General features: G+C 47.6%; 1 protein-coding gene across 5 annotated transcripts in view; it reads right to left on the bottom strand.

Annotated features, from left to right (window-relative positions):
- SEMA5B (semaphorin 5B) overlaps positions 1-20,425 on the bottom strand; it is a 336,437-nt gene that overhangs the window by 56,674 nt on the left and 259,338 nt on the right. For all 5 annotated transcript variants that reach the window (XM_059727480.1, XM_019480389.2, XM_019480390.2 and 2 more), the window contains exons 10-12: positions 19,822-19,957; positions 14,551-14,758; positions 11,710-11,917 (exon numbers count right to left, since the gene is read on the bottom strand). In XM_059727480.1, the coding sequence (XP_059583463.1) occupies positions 11,710-11,917; positions 14,551-14,758; positions 19,822-19,957 (552 nt within the window). The remainder of the gene's footprint in view (positions 1-11,709; positions 11,918-14,550; positions 14,759-19,821; positions 19,958-20,425) is intronic.

Below are 20,425 nucleotides of genomic sequence, written 5' to 3'. Positions count from 1 at the left end.
TCATTTCTCTGCTGGTGCAATGTAAGGTATTTCAGGGCCAGGTTTTGTCCCTCGGTTACTCGCAGCACGTCGGGTCTTGCTCTGCAAGCAGCAAACCGGCCTCTGGGAAGTAGGGTACTATGCGGTTAGGAACGGCAAAATCTGCCCCCGTGGCTCACCCGCGAGCTGGGTGATTCGCGGGGTTAGACCGGCCCCGACACGGTTCGGTGCTTTGCGCTGACACCGGGCGCCAAAGGACAGGGAGCGGGTGCTTGTGCGAGGGAGAGGAATTTATCACCTACACAGCACCAATGATTTCAAATGATTTCCACTGTGCACACCATTTGTTTTGAATGCATAAATTAAATCCCAACACATAAGAATTACCTCGGAAATTAAATAGCAATCTTCCAGCCCACTGAAGAGCCAAAACACATCTAACTTATTCAAAAGTAACAATGAATCGACACATGGCCTCCATCGGCAATTTGGCCTGAATTTTCCTTTCCACGCCATAGACCTTGACTCGGCTTCATCTTGTAGTTTCCAGCTCCTGCCCGAACATTTCCACTCTCTCTAGAATTGATTGTGGCTTTATAGATTATGGCCTCGCACCATCTACACAGCAAACTATTTCGTTTCTGATGCCCTGGGTCCTTCTCCATCATGTCTTGGTGACAATGAGCTTGTTATTTGGGGAGAGGTTCATAGATTCATAGACGTTTAGGGTGGGAAGGGACCTCAGCAGATCTTCAAGTCCGACCCCCTGCCCTGGGCAGGAAAGAGTGCCGGGGTCAGACGACCCCAGCCAGACGCCTATCCAGGTTGGGTTTTTTTAAAGGCAAGAACTAAAAGCAGCGTTGCATTCACTCTAATATGGGGATGAATACTATCCTGCAAACATTCAGATTCAATCTGAATTTATGTTTTTGTCAGTAAAATAGGTTGTTAAAAAAAATGAATAAGCGCTGCTCTCTGAACACGGGTAGAAGCTCTGTCATCGCGCCAAGCAAAACTAAATACATTGGGTCTCCGACCACCCGCCGCAAGGAAACTGGGACGCTATAAAAATCCCAACGAAGGGATAGTCAGAAGGCGCTCCTGAACGGGGAGTGTATCTGTCTGGGTGCTGAAGCCGAATCCATTTCCTAACCTCAGCAAACTCGAGCCTTAAAGAAATATCCCTTATACGTAAAACAAACTGCCCGTTGCAGAGCTCATGCCTGTATCCTGTCGAGGGCCTGCCATGTGAATAGCTCTGCGCCTCGGCTGTGTGACTGCAGGCTTCATAGCTCGGAGAACGCTGCTAGCTCCTGCGGCTTGCTGGAGCAAAACCGAAGGCGTGCTTGCTCTTGGCAGCAAAGAAATATGAATACGTGGAGAGGCGACCTCGAGACAGTGAAGGCCAACCCAAGCCCTTCCTGAGGGCCACTCTGACCTCCTTCCCCTGCCCAATTTGCTGAATGTAAGAACTGCCATTTATTGGGTCAGACCACAGGTCCATCTTGCCCAGTCTCCCCAGTTCCCATGATGGGCTCAGGCCCGTGCCCTCTTACAGCACATCAAATAGGCCAGTGGCACAGAGTGGATGACAACCAGGAGAGTGAACAGGGAAGGATAGTATGAATCTGTTAATCTATTAATGTTTGCAGGATAGTATTAATGTTCATATTGGTATGACCAGGGGGGTTTCCCCTGTTCCTCTCCCACTTGCAGCCCCCAGCATTTAAGGTCTAGGAAGTTCTGGTTCAGAGGCCGTGCCCCTAACTCCCACACTCAATAGCTACTGATGCCCCTTTCCTCCAAGAGTTTGTCCAATTGCTTCTCTGGCTGCACTGTCAGCTTCCACAATATCCTGCGGCACGCTTTCCTTACGCGCGGTGCGAAAAACAACTTCCTTTTGTTAGCTTGAAACTTATTGCAGCCTACCTGCTGCTCTGCTTTCTGCTTCCTGCGCTCTGCTCCCTCTGCCCATGCGCTGCCTGCCCCCTACCCAATCCGCCACGTGCTACATACAGAGGCTGCCCGAGCCCCTCGTGGCAGGTTGGCCACCTCTACTCTGGAAGATGGTGCCGAGTCGGGCCCAAAAGCAACCACGACGTGACGGAGATGGGAGTTTTTAAGCAGGAGGACTGTAAGGGCAAACCGACCTTGCAAGCGTCATAAGGGGTGATCAAAAAGTCTGAAAACAATCAACGATGTCCAGCAAGGCCGCACCGAGAGACCCCCCCTACCCCCACCTCATCCAGTCCTTTTAAGAGTTTGGGGGGGGGGGGGGGTTCAACTCTGAATGAATTATTTCTGCTCAGCAAAATGTCCAGTGAAGATGCGGTTAGACAGAGAGTGTGTCAATCAAGGAGTCAGAGACTGTAATAGATCTCTAGGCTATCTAGAGTCGACCTTGGGGATCTAGCTGATCTCTTGCCTAAGGCCAGGTTGACCCTGGACAAGTGCAAGGCGGTCCCTTCAATCTGTCCTCCATTGCTTTGTTTCTCCCGTCTTGAAGTGCCCCTAGAGAGCCGGGTGCTGCTAAATTATTAGCATAGTCAGTAGCGGACGTAAGTGCCCACAGGTCTATCGAGCCCAGCAGCCCGCCGCACTCAGCAGCACAGAGAGGATGCTCAGGGAGAGCATTTCAACAGGGCCTACCCACGACTGTCCCCATCACCCTACAGCTGATCCATCACCCGACACCCTGAGCCATCCTCTGTCCCCATCACCCTACCGCTCCCAGCATTTGGCGGTCCAGGAAGTCCTAATTTGGAGGTTGGCAGATGAAGCAGATGATTACCGGTTCTGCACAAGATTGCTGGATTAGTCGGGTGCTTTGGGATGCTTCGGCATGAACGAAGCTTTGGGAAATCCAAGTAAATATTACTGCCGTGCATTTGGGCCTGACAAAGAAGGCCGCTGGAAGCTCCTGTCACCATGCCAAGCAAAACCGACCTCTGTGAAATACAGTAGGCCTCTGACTCCCAGCCACAGGCTCAGTCACCCACAAGGAAACTCAAATGCCGTAAAATATGAATGCAAGGGACAGCCACCTCCATCGGGGACAAACTAGCACCTCTCTAAGCCAAAGGCTAATCTCGTTAGCGCGTACCCACCAGGGCAACAACAAAGTGGCTAGTGCACGTGGGCGTACCGCTGCATCTGCACAGCACACAGCCTAACCGTGTTGGCTGCTGGCCTTGCTGTACCTGGGCAGAAAACTTGAGCTTTGAAAGAAAATCACCAAGAAATAGGACGGGCAAAGCAACAGTAAAACGGCCGGCTCTTCAAAGGCATGAATGCTGTCTTCCGCTGCGAGCAGTGCCTCAAATATAAGTACTATGACACACTGACATTACAAGATGGAAAAATTGAAGGCTGCAGTGGATATATACCCTGGAGTTGCTTATAGCATTTTGCCATTAATATTACTTGTATTGCAGAAGCGTCAAAGTCATTCGAATATCATTTATTCCAAGAAAACAGCAGGCTTTGCTGACAATCAGTGCCGGACTGAAACTAATTTCACGTTGCCTACCAAGCAGTCATCGAGCGATAATGACTTTTAGACACCACTGATCATGGCTGGCTTCAAGCCAGTTGGCGCAAGGTGGGAAGATCTTTATTCTACGCCTATTCCCAATCTTCTGAAACATCCAGGTCGCAACTGCAGCATGCGTAAGAAAAATCAAGGAAGACTGAAACACCCCAAAACAAATGGGGTGAGGTGAGGCGAGAGCAAGAAACCAGAAGTCAGGGAGCCCTGAAATGAGCTCTTTTCCCTTGGCTCAGTCTTAGTGACCTTCGCCTGTCTCATTTATGCCCCTTCTGTTTTCACCTGCTGCATAAACCTGGACTTCACCTACTGCTCACGGCAGGTAATCAATTCTGCTTCTGTGATGACAGTTTGCTCTGGGTCATATACTTAGGGACGAGAGACGGGTAAAGTGGTATCCTGAAAGCCTGTGGATGTCTTTGAATGACAGTTACTATAACACTAAAGCTTTGCACATTGGTGTGTGTATTGAATCGTGGACGTCGAGAATGGGAATGACCGTTTTCCAACCGCTGCAAGACTGTACTCTACGGGACACCGATGGGTCTTGCCCAGTCTACCATAACTTGAAGGGTCCCAAGTGGTGGGATTGTCCCCACTTCCCTTGGAGAACTATCTAAACAGCCAGACCTCCCTCTGTAAGCAAGGACCATTGGCATCCTGCTCCGCGGATAGTCCCCGGGCGATACTGCCTACCTGCTGTTTGGTTTCACTAGCGACTTCAACAGCACCCATCTCAGCACATAAACCTCAATCTTTCTCTCTCGACTTGTCCTACCTTGGATTTCCCTACAGGCACAATATTGCCGTATTTTTCTCCTCACTGTTATTTGCGATTCCATCACACTTTAGTAACATCTGCAAAGCATGCTATTTTCCTTCTTCCGTGTCATTAAAGATAATGTCAAATGAGGTAGGACCTAAAACCAATCTCTCCGGTACCTCAGTAAAACCCTCCCCTGCCTTGCTACATTACCACTAATCATTGCCCTTCTTCAGTTTTAGACACACGTGACAACACTCGTTTCGCAGACGCTTTGCGTTACGTTTCTGCGAGAAACGGGATCCGTTGTTTCACTGAAGCCCACGGGCGTTACATCTACTTCATTCGCTTCAACAAAGCAACGTCCGGATCTTGCAAGAGCTGTCCGCTGTGCTTCCTTTTAACTACCAGAGTAGACTGATCGAAGTCAATGGGACTTGTCTTTTTTTAAGGTTAAGCAGATGCATAAATGTTGGCAGAATAAAGTCTGAATTTCTTTTGAAAATCATATTCATTTATCAGTGTTTATTCTTTTTTTAAATCCATGTGATCCTAGCTGTTTGCTACCTTCTAGGAGCAAATCTTAGTCCTCTTAATGTCAATAGGCGTTTGCCATTTACTCCAACAGAGCCTTGATCTTAACTTAGATGTTTAGTGATTTTTCTCATCATTTAGCTCATTAATAGGGATTGTGGATGACTTAAAGGACATTAAGTATCCCGATCGTTTTTTCTTTCTTCTGTGGCATTTTCCAGGGCATTTTCAATGTTAATTATTAGCAGTATAGTTTGTAGCTAATTCCCTTAATCCGATAGGGACCATATAAAAAATGGAAATAGATTATTTGGATTTTGCCTTCTCTGCTTTTTAACACTAGTAAGTCTAGCAGCATCCATCTCACTGCTTCTCTTTATCCACCAAAAGAGCATATTAAAAAAAGAGTTCAACGTCTTAGCAATCGTTATAGTCATTCAAACATTTATCGTCGTTCAAAACTAGATTTTCAGAACTGCGCACAATCTGGGCCAGATTTTCAGCAAAACTCCCCCTCCTGTTTGGCATCAAATTGAGGGGCTGGTGTTTCAGGAGGGTCCGGTGAACATGTGGCTGGCACTGTTGCAATGGGAGATGATGAATGCTAAAAAACCCTTTGAAAATCTGGCCTTAATCCTGTCCTCCTTCTCCGCTGCACAACTTGCTCACCAGAACTTTTCACAAGCCAGCTGCTTGTTTTTCCTTGGCTTTTCTTTTCGGGAAGCCGCCATCAGCTGTGCCCTAACAGTGATGTCTTCTTTAAAGTTCCCCCGACTTTCCTTTTCTTTTTTTCCACCCACACTGGTGGATATCAACTCTCCCATCTCTTCCGTTGCATTTAAGTCCCTGACCTCGAGTAGCCTTGTAACTACGGATGATAAACCCAAGCATTTCATCTTTGAGGTGGCTTCTACCTTTTGGGTTTGTTTGTTTTTTTAAGATTTAAAAAAAGAAAACGAAGCAAAATGACTTGAAAGAAAGTCTTGCAGAAGTTGCAGAGCGGAGCTCCCGTTGGGTGTGTTGTAAGTAAGGAAAGGCGGGGAGAAAGTGTGAGAAAGGAGCAAACAAAAGGCTTCTTTGTGGTTGCTCCTGACCCCCTCCAGGGGCACATCAGGAATTACTCACACCTTTTAGCTGCCTAAGCACCAGCCTAGAATGGCTCGAGATGGACAGCGATCCTCGCGTAGATCCCAGGCAACAAGTACGAGTAGCAATCGGGTAAGCGCCAGCATTTTTGCTAAGCTTTGCATTGCACTCTATGACCGAAGGGTATGTACGGAGGAAATTAGGCCAAGCAGGAAGCATAAAGATCAGCATCACTCAGCAGCAAAGCCCCTGCACTGGGGTTAAAGAAATAAAACTCACAGGCAAGAGTTCAGATGACAGAGGGTCACAGCCGTGTGCGAAAAGGGGCTAACTCTCCCCTCACTACTATGAATTGGGAGCAACTTCCCTGGCATCACTATTCTGGTGGCAACCGTGGTGTAAGGCCTGAAAGATTCACACGCGTGTGCAACTGCAGGGAGATGCCTCTTCAGCGGTGGGTACAGACTAGCTGGCGTGTCCCCAGGATCCCTAGATTGCATGATCTGTGCGCATGTCTGGGGTGTGAGGAGTGATGAGACATAAAAATGGCAGTCAAATCGTATCAGGCAGAAGCAGGAAGAGCAATGGGGTTTTAGAGGCCTGCCAGCCTGTTCCCCCCGCATACCTCCTTCTGGCTGATCCAAACGCAGAGCCAAAGTATTGCTGTAGCTTCGATTGCAGCTACGGGGCTGCAGCCAGTAATGCTCTACGCTCAATGCAAGCTCAGAAGAAGTTGGGGAGAAGTCTGCACCAAGTACAAAGCCCCTTGTGCCCAGGATGCTCTGAGGGTCCTATCGACTTCACTACAATCCCCAGCAGGTCATAACAATCTCGCCCCTTTGCCCCCTTTCTAAATCATCCACAACCTGCTCCTGGAGACTGACCCATGCTAGGAGCACCAGACAACATCTCAGATCCAATATTCAGATCCAGGGGTGTGTTTAAATCCATTCTAGTGATCTAGAGGACACCAGCTCCAAAACTCAAGCCCTTCACCAAAGCCTGAGCGGATCTTGAAACAAAACTCACGTTCATGCCTACCTGCTTCTATGATTGGGAGGAGATTTCTAAACCATGCCCTTCCTGGATGTCAGCCCAGCTAAGCTACCATACAGCAACCAAGCCCAGAAAAACAGAACAGAAAAAACCCTAATCCCAGGTTTTGTCTGCATTGGACACTTTCCCAATACCCTGTAGTGAAAGTCAGGGACTGCAGCTTTAATGCACACAGGAGTGCGCGTGCACACGCACATGCACGAGGCAAGGTCCCGGCGGCCAAGTGCAGCCCGTAAATTTGGGCAGCTGACACTGCAGACGTCTGCCAATGAAACGGGCTGCTTTGAAAAGGCCAACTGAAACAGGTCAGTAGACATGTACAATGCGCTGCTTAGACACCCAGAACTATCTCGGGTCAGTGAGCCGCGTCCAGATGGAGTGGTCACCATTTAGTAGGTTTAATTGATGCCACGTCGAGAAGCAAACAGCAAAGGAGATGCCAGAAGGGCTTCTTCCTGCCTTCCTTCCTCTTCCCCCGTCTTCAAGCCTGGATATACATCCCACTGCCTCCCAGCAGCCCGGCTCCATGGACTGCTACAGCTAATCAATGCTAAGATCAGTTTTATCTCTGTGTATGATTTCCCGTTCCTGGGGCCGGCCAGGGAGGCTTCCAAGATATGTTCCCCAATCGTGATTCCAAATCAGCCCCGGGGGGGGGCCAAAATGCTCGACTCTTTCCTCCTAAAATGAGATGGGGCCAATGAAAACAAACAGCGCTATGGTATTCTTGCCTGGAAGGCACAAAACCTCCATCATCTCAAAGCTTCCCCAGGCCCTGTCAAAATGATTAGATTATGAAATCTGCTGAAACCAGAGCTTTTCAGAGAAGCCAGTCAAGAAGTCACTGCCTGGTGAGAAAGTAGGTGAAGGGTAGACTGGGAGGTAGGAAACATGTCTTGCTCCTGAGGCATCTCTTTATTGGCATGTATTAAACAGAGACAAAATAAAAAAAACCCCAATAAATCAGAGCCCCAGAGACATGCCAGGTAAGGCAGCACCAGCTGAAATTAAACTACCCTTCCTGATACCATTCAGCATGGAAAGAAATGAGATTGGGAAACATGTCATACGTGTTCAACCTACCAGGGAAAAGTGTCAGGAATCCGGAGTTGAGAAATCCCCTAAGAAAGTGTTTTTTCTGTAATACAAAACCCACAACCCCAGCTGGCTTTTTGGAAGTCTCCACTTCCCATCCCCCAAATGCGTCGTCTTTCTGTGGTGCAAGGCAACGTGATGAACATCTTCTTCTGAGCTAAGGCCCCACCACCATGGGACCTGCTGAATGCCATTCATCAGACACCGCTCTCGCACCGCATGTCATGAAGGTCATCTTTGTCTAGCACCCGAGACATTCACAGGAGTGCGGGGGAAGAGCGGATAAGGTGCCTTATTTAGGAGACATGAGCTCAAGCTCCCAGACAGCCCAGTTCTGAATGGGGATATGGTTGTGCAAGCTGGGCGGATGAGGTGCTAACTGCCCAAAGCTGAGCAGGTGAGAAGCTAACTGCCCAAAGCTGGGCAGATGGGATGCTAACTGCCCAAAGATGGGCAGATGAGATGCTAACTGCCCAAAGCTAGGCAGATGAGGTGCTAACTGCCCAAAGGTGGGCAGATGAGACGCTAACTGCCCAAAGGTGGGCAGATGTGGTGCTAACTGCCCAAAGGTGGGCAGATGAGACGCTAACTGCCCAAAGGTGGGCAGATGTGGTGCTAACTGCCCAAAGGTGGGCAGATGAGATGCTAACTGCCCAAAGGTGGGCAGATGAGGTTCTAACTGCCCAAAGGTGGGCAGATGGGATGCTAACTGCCCAAAGATGGGCAGATGAGATGCTAACTGCCCAAAGATGGGCAGATGAGATGCTAACTGCCTAAAGATGGGCAGATGAGATGCTAACTGCCCAAAGGTGGACAGATGAGATGCTAACTGCCCAAAGATGGGCGGATGAGGTGCTAACTGCCCAAAGGTGGGCGGATGAGACGCTAACTGCCCAAAGGTGGGCAGATGAGGTGCTAACTGCCCAAAGCTGGGCAGATGAGACGCTAACTGCCCAAGCTGGGCAGATGAGGTGCTAACTGCCCAAGCTGGGCAGATGAGGTGCTAACTGCCCAAAGATGGGCAGATGAGACACTAACTGCCCAAAGATGGGCAGATGAGGTGCTAGCTGCCCAAAGGTGGGCAGATGAGGTGCTAGCTGCCCAAAGCTGGGCAGATGAGGTGCTAACCACATCACTCCATTGTGCACCACCAGTAACATGCCTGGCGTACCTCTCACAGGCTAACCGAATGGGCCATCTAGACCTCTTTTCCTGACCTTGTCATATTTTGGTACAGCTCCATTCAGCCTTTCACAGGTACTTCTGCTTAGCTCAGTCAACTTGACAACTGCAGTGTACTTTCAAGTACCTAGAGCTAGGGTACAACTAATCAACAAGGAATGGATTTTGAACCTCCAGCCCCCAGAAAGAGCTCAGGGGTGCCATATTTTACTGAAGAGGCATCTGCAAAGTTTTGTTTGGAGAAAAATTAAAACCTCCCCCAGGAAGAGGGGCACCAGCCAGACATGTGAGCTAGAGATGAACTTGCACGGTGAAGCAAAACCGTGTTTGGCGGGGATCGTAACAGCATGCTCATCTGAATTCTGCTCTGAATTGTTGCAGAACAGTAAAGTATTTAATTGGGAAGACTGTGCTGCCCGTAGTTTCATGAGAGCCAGGGACTCCCACAACATTACCTCACCCCCCAGACCTTCAGCACAATGGAACGGGGAACTATTTATTTCTCAGGCAGTTGTGAGGACTTCAGCATTGACCTTCATAGGGCCGTGCTGTGCACCATCCCTTGAAATGGCAAACATTCACATTTTAAAAATGACCAGCAAGTTTAATTTGGGAATCATTTTCAAGATGGGACACACTGTGAAAAGGAAATCTCTCGTGTTCTGTCTCCTTTAATCTCTGCTGCTAAGGCCTGAGGATAGGGTGACATTTTTCAATGCTGGTTCCCTTTCTCTGACTAAATCCTTCTGTAGCAAACTCGGTACGAGGAGCTAAGCCTTTATGCATTCACAATTTCTGAGTCAAAATTGCAGCAACTAAAGATTTCTTTTTTCCCCGAAAGGGATAATTATACTGCAGAGGCTGGGGCAAAATAGCAAGAGGGGGAAGCATCTTTAAAACAAGCCAGTGGATCACTTTAACCCCATTAGAAATAAAATAATTGTGACATTTACCATGGAAGGTTTCTTAGGAGTGGGACCAGGGAGGTTTTGCAAGAGGCCATGAAAGAGGTAGCTACTTGAGAGAGTGCTAATGAACCGCTTCCCTTTTTTCCAAGTATCAAGGACATCTATTTCTGGTTCTGTGACAAGCCATCCTGGAGTTTCTAGGACAGTCCTGAATTTAAGGGCTGTGTCAGTGTCCCTGAGGACTTCGTGAAATGCAACGCTTGTCCCAAATTTAAAAACCTGGCCCTGGATCAGCACCAAGCAGTACCCTGTTGTATATGCAAAGAGGACACAGCACAACGCTGTAGGGTGCAGTAGGGATGCAGACGCACTGCTTCCAGGTTGGGGGACGGACACAGGCTACCCCCTGACCTGCATCCTCGTGGGGCTGCATCTGGGGGAGAGGACTGGTGCCAGTTCAGCCATGCACTAGGGCGGTTACCCCGGCTGGAAGAAGTGGTGTAAACGCCTTCCTTCTGGTTCCAGAGGTCGGTGCAGTGTCCCAGGTCTATGGTCCAGGTTTTGCCCCCTGAAAGTTGGTTGATTGACTTTCATATGAGGCTTTCAATCATGTAAGGGAAGCAGCACAGAGGTAACGATGAAGAGGGAAGGCAAGCTTCAAAGCAAAAAAATTAATCCCCACAGCTGGACCCCTTCACACACGGACTGAAGATGTAGGACACAGATCCCTCGAGCCTGTGTCTCGGCCACCTGACATCCCACAGCTTTACCTGCTGAAAATGGGGACAGGCTGCTTCAACAAAGAAACCTTTTGTACTCAGCTCTGGGTGCATTTGGGCTTTGCAACCAGGAGTGAAAACTGAAAGAAAGCTTTTTTTCCCCTCCCCTCCCTTTCCAAAAGTGCAGTTGAAACGTGGGTGTAGGTGGTAGCCATGTTGGTCTAAGGACATAGGCAGACAAGGTCCTTTGGGTGAATCTGATCTCTTTTATTAGACCAACTTACATTTTTTCCAACCATTTAAGTTGGTCTAATAAAAGGTATCAGATGCACCCAAAGAACAGTTGAAACATGGCGCCCTTCCAGGTGCAGGTGAAATGAGCTACTGGCTTTTAAAAAGAGTAAAAAGTTGCCGTCCAACTCTGCTCTGTGCTGTGAAAGTTTGGGAGGCAATTGTTTAAAAGCCAGGACCGGGAATGCAGAGCGCTGTGGCTTTCCAGAGAGCAACCAACAAAATGCAGGGAGTTGATCAAATCCACCCCAAAACGTCAAAGTAAAAAAAAAAAGCAACAGAAAGCAAACGGTGGATATTCTTCCTCCGTAAACATGCGATTCGTTTCTGATGAGGCCTAATTGATATTACCAAAAACAATACAGCTCATTCCCATTGCTGCTGGCACAACAAGCCTATCTGTCAGGATATACGCTCCCACGAATACCTTGCATGCGTCTCCTGATGATGAAAAAAAGCCTTCTAAAAGGAATCAGACTAGAATATGTTTCCCTGGTGCTTTTCTTTTTAAGCCGAAGTGGAATATATCAGAGCCATAAATTTGCTTACCCTTCTGTTCTGTACATTGAACACCTCTCCAGAGGAATTTTTAGCACTCCATTATTTAAACCCACAAACAGTGACCTGTCACTGTGCAGGATTTGGAGGCTCTTGATTGGTTCCTGTTGACCGGCGGGAAGAATCTGCATTTCCTCTAAATAACAACTCCTCAGGCTCCGATTAGTGGTAGAAAGTGCCTTCAAAATGGTGCCGTACTCTAAGGGAACAAGAAGCAAGACACAGGTAAATCTCAGAGATATTGGCTCAATTTTGCATCTGGCACGAACACTAGCGATTAGCAGCATCACATTGCACAGCAGCTTTCAGGCTAGCCTTCTATTGCTCTTCAAACGTGTTTGTATCCACAAATTGCCTTAGCTTGCAGGGTCAATTCTCATTCATGTGTTCAGGTGTCCTTAGCTCAACTGGTTATGGATCAATTCAAGCTGGAAACTAGAAAAAAGTTTCTAACTAGCAGATGCGTAAGGTTGTGTGGCAGCCTTCCAACTGTTTTTAGGGCAAAACTACTACTTTGTTTTAAGTGGAGCTGGGAGTGTCTACACAAGATGCTTTAGTGCGCAGCAGACTAATCTGCTGGACAGTAAAGCATGACTGTCTACATGCGCGCATCGTTTGCTGTGCAGTAATTTAGGCTAATGTGCAGTTAGCTAGTACTTGTAAATGCAGGTATTAGATTAACTGTGCAGGAGTTACTGCGCAGTAACACTCGTGTAGATGCTGACCAACATGAACAATGCGTGCCCCCAGAGGCTGGGGGGGCACAGCAAGCTCCTGCAGGCGTTGGCAGCGGTGGTGGGGACGTGGCGGCAGCGAGCTCCTGCAAGTGGCCACAGCAGTGTCGGCGGTGCGGGTGGGCCGAGCGGGGAGCTCCCGCAGGCGGCCACAGCAATGCCAGCGGGTGGGAGAGGGGGCAAGCACCGACCAGTGGTCAGTGACCACCCGCAGATGCCACCGGCAGCGGCAACCAGCAGCGATTGGGGACTGTCCACCAACACCACTGGTGGTGTCGGTGGCAAGGGGGGGTGGTGGCCAGTGGTGACTTCCCAAAGACACCACTGGCAGTGTCTCTGGTGCTTTTTGCAGGAGGTGCAACACCAATCTCAGGCATCACCAATGCTAACCAGGACTAAATTTGCTCCTGGTCATCCTAGGCAGCAGGAAGTCACAGGGGACAGAGAGCTCTCTGCCCATGGTCCTGGCACTGCTCAGCTCCCAGTTCCCCCCAGAAGCTGGGAGCTGATCATCACTGGGACTGGGGAGTTCTCTGCACCTGGTCCTGGCTCCCAGCACTGAGCTGGTAGCTCTGGAGGGTGAGCGGGAGCTGGGAACCCAGCCCCTGCCTGGCCCCCAGAGCAGCTCTGCATGGTGCGGAGCTGCCTATTAAAGCATCACCAAAAAAAACCCAGTGCTTTTTAGCTAATGCACATTAAAATAGGTTAATGCACATTTTTCTAGTACCTCACAATGGAGGTACTCAATTTAATGCGTATTAACTAAAGCACATTAATTGAACATGTAGATGCACCCTAACTGATCGTTCCCAAGCTACAAGTGGTCTTTCTGGCTGGGAGATTATCTAGATAGAGTGCAATGGCAATGAGTGATGTGTGTGTCAAAGCATGTGTATATTAGCACTATCCGTGTCGTTGATTTATTCAGTTGATGGACTAGTGGTCCTATAGAGGATGTGCACGAAAAAAATCCCAAAAGTAAGCCACAATGATGTCCCCACAGACAATGAGAGGTAAAAAATGGATGGAATTCAAGTCCCGGCCTTCACTCCTGCCATTGTAACTGGGGCATCTCACTTAAGGAATCAACGTGTCGAATTGGCAGAAGAACGTCATATTTCATCCTAATTACAGTTTTCTCATCACGATCATTTCCATGCAGGCTTAAAACAGTGGGAATGTTACTAAAATACATCAAAGATGAGCACTTTCAAAGTAAATGGTGGTAACAGTGAGATAAATTATGACACAATCCTGGAAGATGATAACACAAGACTGAGACAACGACTCTGCATTCAGATGTTAGATTAAACTAACACTTACAGAGGCAATTTATCTTATTTTAAAGTCAATGCTCTTGCAATAGAGGACAGCAACATGATACCCATGAGGCTGGCCATCTGCTCTGATTAATCAAACTATTTAATTTAACTTTCATCATAAGTGTAAATATGGGTTAAGACAGCCATTTGTAATACGGTGTCCTTCTCTTGTGTCTTACATCCAAGGTTCTTGTGCTTTCCAGTAGAGGCAGACCACTGAATTGCTGCGTGGTCTTAAAGAAAGGTCTGCCTCAGTTTGCCCACCTGTAACGAGGAGAATATAATGCATGCAAATCCATGGAAGCACCCTAAGGTCATATGATAAATGGTGCCTAGAATAAGGCACGGTATCGCTAGTACAAATACTTGTGCCTCGCAGCAACCCTGGCAGGAAGTGCCATTGCTGCTGCTGTAGAGACAGGTACGCGGTAGCAGACAGACAATTTAGTCTGCACAAGCCCACCCTGATTCAGCAATCAAAGGCAAGCCCTTTGACCTTTCCCACGGCCATTATAACTAATCAGACGGAAAGCACACGTTACCAAAGCAACGAGATTATCTTTTGCTTTTTTACAAATCCTGGATTTACGGCTTCTTTCCTATGGATCTTATCTCAAGTCCTCTATCCTGTTTGGATCTATTTCTTACTCAGGCAACTAACTCCATGGACTTTTGACTGGGTGGGCACTGAATACAACCCGAGCGGTGACCTCAGGGTCAGGCTATTAGGTCTGTGAACAAGCAAAAAGAACTCCCATAAGCAATAATACTCTTACCTGTCCCAATATACATCACGTGGTAGAGAGTATCCTTCCCCTGAACAATATCAACCACCAATTTGGAAAACCGAATGCTGTCCTGAGTCACGTACGGATCTACAGTCATGGGCTGAACCACGTCGTTCATCAGGAACAAGCGCTGGGCATCCTGGAGGATCCTTTCAGTTAGGTTCTCATTAGGGCTGTCGTCCTTCAACGTCCCGCACTAAACATAGAAGACAGGAATTCAACCAGCTGCGTTTTTTTATCCCGGCCAAATGGCCCTAGACCAAATCCTGGATCCCTTCGCTATGAAAAAAAATACCTGTTGACTACTCTGGGAGGCATGACTGAGTAAGGCCTTTCGTGTTCAGCCCTCCATTATACTAACTGGGTGCATCTACTTGATCCATGTGCTTTAATGCACATTAGGCTATTTTAATGCACAGTAAAGCGTAAAAAAAACCCCCATGCTCTTTAGCTATTGTGCATTAAAGTAGGCTAATGCACATGTTTCTAGTACCTCACAACAGAGGTACAAGATTTAAAGTGTATTACCTAAAGCACATTAATGAACGTGTAGACATGCCCATTGCCTGTACTACAGCTAGGTTTGGTCTTCATGGTTTATCCCATAAAGATACTTCTCCACACTGGTCCATTGGTCAGGGATGTTGTATTTGATGGCTGTGTGACACCAACATGCTTGTACATCTATAGATTGGCCACGGGGATTACAAATTAGCTGTAATCCTAAAAAATAAAAAACTAGAATGGGCAAAGACATTCGGAGGAGATAAGAAACCCCTGAACTGCTACTCCTTTTGGAGTTCCCCCTAGATAACCCCTCTCACCTCGAGTGCTGTATGAACCTGGATTGCAACCCCCCCAAAAAATGCACTCTTGTCTGAAAACAATGAGCTCCCCACCTCACCTTCCCCATTCAAATTCCCTTCCCAACAGGTTCCTCTGACTTAAGTCATCCTTCGGAAGGAAGCTGGCCTGTAACTTGCCTGCAGCCCCGACATCTTCACAGGTAGGAGCTAGGTAGAGTGAATCTGTCCCTTCAAATGAGATCTTTGCTACTAATGTCAGTGGCACCTTCAGTCCTCCCAGTTCACTTCCCATGGCCATCCAGCCTCCTTAGGCAGAGGAAGGGGAATCGCTGTCTTTGCTCCTTTTAACTGTTCTGAGTACCTTGTTAGGAGGCCTGAGTCACCGCAGAATTTACCTTATATCTTGACTTTAATGTCTAGCACTAAATATTTTCAAAGCACAGTAGAAGACTGTACTGCTGTTTTAGACAATGACAGGTTTGCTACTAATGTCAGTGGGACCAGGGTTGGACCTTCAGTCCTCATACCATGGAGAAGACAAGAAGGTTTCCATTAACGCCCTATGCAAGATGGGGAGCCCAAGCCAACGCTACAGGAATTACGGGCAAACTCATACTTAGTGCTCACTCTCAAACCCAATCCACTGGACTGCACTGCCTCTGTTATCTGGTGGCCATGAACTACTGGATGTTACAGCAGGAAAAAAAACACATTAGGGTTTCTCATGAGGACCATCTTATTTGGATTAATCTACATGTTACTGCACAGTAAGAGAGGGGGTGAATTTACTGACTCCCAATCTGGATGCCCTTAATGGGAACTAAGGGCAGCACTTTGTGGCCCAAGCTATTCCCCACGGCATGCTGCACAGACCGGGTCTCAGTGTGCACTACCAACACTCCTGCTGGGGCAGCCAGCCAACAGGAGCTAGCATAACGACATACCACAAAGAGGTTTAACACAATTGCTGGTGAAACCTTCCTTTGGAAAGGAAAGTGCCAGTTGGGTGAATCTCTGCAGGCAACCTGCTGCTACCTTTTTTAGGCCAAGATGGTGCAACTTCACTCAACTCAACGGGGCTGTGCTGATTTAGACCCGCCAAGGAACAGGCCCTCTGGTTAGCATCTTTGGCATCTTTCCTAATACACCACATCTACTGTAGAGATCAGAAGTTTTCTGACATGCCCTTGCAAAGGAGTTTTAAACCAGAAAAGGTCCTTTGGATTTCATTAGTACCTAATCCTAGCTCTAAAGCATTTCTGATCTCTTGCTTTTTTCCCATCTCCTCCCCACTGTCTTTCTGGACATAACCTTGTGTCGGGCTTCGGGCATGCCGGTTCTCCCCTAGCGCTCCCTTTTCCTTTACCGCCCCATGTTGCAGAAGGAAGCCGGGTGCCTGGCGTGTCATTGTTTGTATCATGTTCTATTCTTGTCGAGTTGGAGATAATCCTTTTGGTCTTTTGGCAGCCCTTGTGCTGACACAGCATCCCTCTTTATTTTTTGTTCTAATTTCCTGATTATCTGCACTGTGCTGATACTCAGTATCCTTCAGTATTTCGCCTTCCTCGGGGTGGGGGAGAAGGGGACCCTGTTTCTGGCATCCTTCCCTCATCTTCCTTTGTGAATGCCAAGCCTAAGAATTAATTTAATTTTTTTTGCAATATCTGCCTCGCCTGTCACTAAATTACCCTTGTCATCTCCTAAAGGCCCTTCACTGACCTCTTGTTCTTTGTGTACTTGAAAAATGTCCTAATCTCTTTTTGCAATCTTCCCTTTGCCTGCCACAGACTTTCCTTTCCCTTTCTTATTTCTTACTTCTGTTAACTTTCTCATCTTGGTCCTGCAATCTCTACACTCTCCCATTATAGCTGATATCTTTCACTGGATATAAATCTTTTTCAGATTCATTTGTGCACCCCCACCCTATTCATCTAGGGCTCAGCCCAGCCAGGTCCTGAGTGCTCTGAACTCTTCTTCGAATGAGAGACTGAGAGTGTTTGCTACGACCAGATCTCCAGCTGGGCTTTCTTTTCCAAGTGCACCCAGTCCAGGGGTGGCCAAAATGTAGCCAGTCAAGGTGGAGTAATGCACGTTGGGACCCACAGTCTGCATGGATTGCACCTCTGCATTACAGACTCGCGGACTGGGAACTAGATTGACCAAATCTGGAATGAGGCCACTGGGCCCCTGGGAGTCCAGCTGGCTGGAGCTGTTCACGGATGGTCAGAATCAGCCAAGTTCTCCCCGCAGCGAGGTCCTGCGCTGTGCTGACTCTGAATCTGGATGGAAGGTGGTTGCAATCTGTTCCATATTTTTGCAAATTGGCTCTAAGTCTCAGGATGCTGGAATACTGCCAACACACAGATTTTAAGGCCAAAAGGGAGTATTATGATCATCTAAACCGGCCTCCTGTGGAACTCACAAACCAGAGAATTTCACCAGTAATTCCTGCAGCTAGCTCATATCTTCCGGCTGGACAAAAGCAGTGGTCTCTAGCCCGTGGTTACCAGGCAACATTTTTGCCCACGAGATGCTCTGATGTTGCCTGCAGCCGGGGGAAATTAAATATGTGAAGCTGAGGTTGACAGGAAGAGCAAAGTATGATGCTGTCTGCAGCATGCTACTTGCTTGATATTGCTGTTCCTGGGCAGTGAAGGCTGGGGACCATTCAGATACAGGATCTCTCATAAAAAGACAACCAATCTTGATCAAAGGACTAGATCTGGAAGTCCTTTGTGGAACATAGAGATGTGCTCCCATCAGATCCGTGTTCCTACCTATGGTAGCAATGAGCACACAGGAATTCCTGCACTGTCAGACCTGTAGCCCATCCAGCCCATCATAATCGCCAGTAGGTAACAGTCCTAGTGGCTTCAGCGAATGACGGATGAAACCCTGCACTAGGAAATGTTGGAATGACTCTTTCGTGGACCCTTTCCTCTTCTCTCTCTTAATTAGAGGGCAGCTTACGGCCTGCAGCAGTCCTTCCACACTTGGTCCACTTTAAAATCTTTTCCATGACAAACATTAGCTATTCTCATTATCCATATAAACATTCAGGCTAGGGACAGGCATTACACATAAACTGGTTTTAGTGATCACAAACTGGTTTATACCTGTAACAGAACAGATGTTCACTGCACACAAACCAGTTCGAAAATGGCAGTTTGAGATAAACCTGGTTTAATGTAGTATCAGACTTCAGGGATTTGGGTCAAACTGGCGTATGCAATGTCTGTCCCAGACCCCTTCCTGGTTTAAGTTAAATCAGCATCCTCCCGCATCCCAGATGCATTGCAACAGTGGGCGGGGCTCTATTCTCTGCTCCAGCCCAGCAGGGCTGGTCCCTCCCCCCTGCTCCCTGGCTTCCTCTCTCCCGTGTCTGCCTGGCTTCCTCCTGCTCCCCCTTCCCCCCCACCATCACTCCCTGCTCAAGCAGGGATTCATTCCCCCATCCCCTTTGCCTTACGCAGACACCTATCAGCACTAGCTAGCAGACCACATGCTGGCTAGGGTCTGTGCTGTGGGAGACAGGACAAAGGCAGACAGGACAGTGTCAGCTTAGGGATTTTTGGAGCTAATCAACAGGTGGCTGGTAATGTCCCTCCATTCCTTCCTTGGAAAAATGTTGTTTAAGAAGAACTTGAACTAATGAGAGAAGCTTTGCTTTGTTTGAGGGGGTGATAAATGCTAACAAGTCCCTGTGTAACTCCCTGCTGTGTAACTCAATGCTCTGTTATCAACAGCGAGGTGGGGGGAACCCCTCCCTAATTAGAGCGTCCTGCGGGGCTGGCCACCCCCCCCCCCATCAGCACTGTGGAAGGGAAGGGAGGGCTGCTCTAACCCGAGCCACTGCAGGCATGTGCTCGTATTCCTTCAGTCCAGAGGGGATGTCTGTGAGGTTACAAACCGGTTTAGCTTAGCCAGCTTAGACTAACCTGCGAAGACTGAATCAATTCAGCCTCAGGCCTTTGAATGTCTGTCCCTAGCCTCAATCTTGCCTTGAAACCTGAGTAATCTATGGCCTCAGTATAATAATTGTGGCAATGCATTGCACAGACTAAATGTGTGGTGGAAAAGCAGGTACCTTTAACAGCTGAGAAATCAGACCTACAAATATTTTTTCCTCGTTCTTTTACCGGAACTAGAATCTTCCATAAATGTCACTATTTCCCCCTCTTGTTCACTCTGCTGAAATATTTTGGTAAATCTTGAACATTAAAAAAAAGCACATGCAAAAATAATTAAGAATTGTGATGTATATAAAATCACCTTATTGCCCTCACCCACAACCAAGTTTTCCACTATGCTTTCCACGGTGGAGTTCAACAAATGGTACTCGGCTCATGTTTCTACTAGACTCACGGGCTCCATGAAAGTCAACCCAGTACAACAACCGCATTAAAGAAAAACGTAAAAGGGTCTGAAGCAAATTCAAGTGCTGCAAGAATACCTGAAAATTAGGGGTGGGGTTTATAGTTGGCAGCCACGCTGATCTTGGATTCTCCTGGTATCTGAAAGGGCCATTGAATGCCTGAGTAATGGCACTCAGATTGAAGGCACACACTGCTGAGGCAGCTATACTGTTTCTAGAAAGCAGGGGGGGGAAAATCAATTTAATCATTAGAACATTGACATTTTCATCATAACAGACATCAAACGGCACTCAAATAAAATACATGTAAATTGCTAGGTGGAAGTATAGTGACACAGATCTCAGGGGTGGGAGGTGGGGAGGGGAACCTATACGGATTACTCGACAATTGGGAGAACGCATTTTGAACTCAGTTTTAAAACGTCTGTGATTTAAGAGCCGTGGCAGCAATTCTGACGTGGAAGGTGAGTACAATTTAATTTGCATGGATTATGTGTGTCTGATTTTATGTTTATATTTTTATTTATTTTACATCCCATCAATCCTGATTGATTACAAACGGCCTAATTTTTACTCTCTCGGCATTTCTCAAGGTGAAGCTGAAATTCAATTCCTGCAGCCGTCTGAAAAGCATAGCTGCACCCACATTCTCTAATATACACATAATTCGTATACACGCACG

This window comes from Alligator mississippiensis, chromosome 4 (assembly GCF_030867095.1).
Source record: "Alligator mississippiensis isolate rAllMis1 chromosome 4, rAllMis1, whole genome shotgun sequence".
Lineage (NCBI taxonomy): Eukaryota > Metazoa > Chordata > Crocodylia > Alligatoridae > Alligator > Alligator mississippiensis.
Note: the sequence above shows the minus strand (reverse complement) of the source record. Positions and strands in the feature narration are given on the sequence as shown.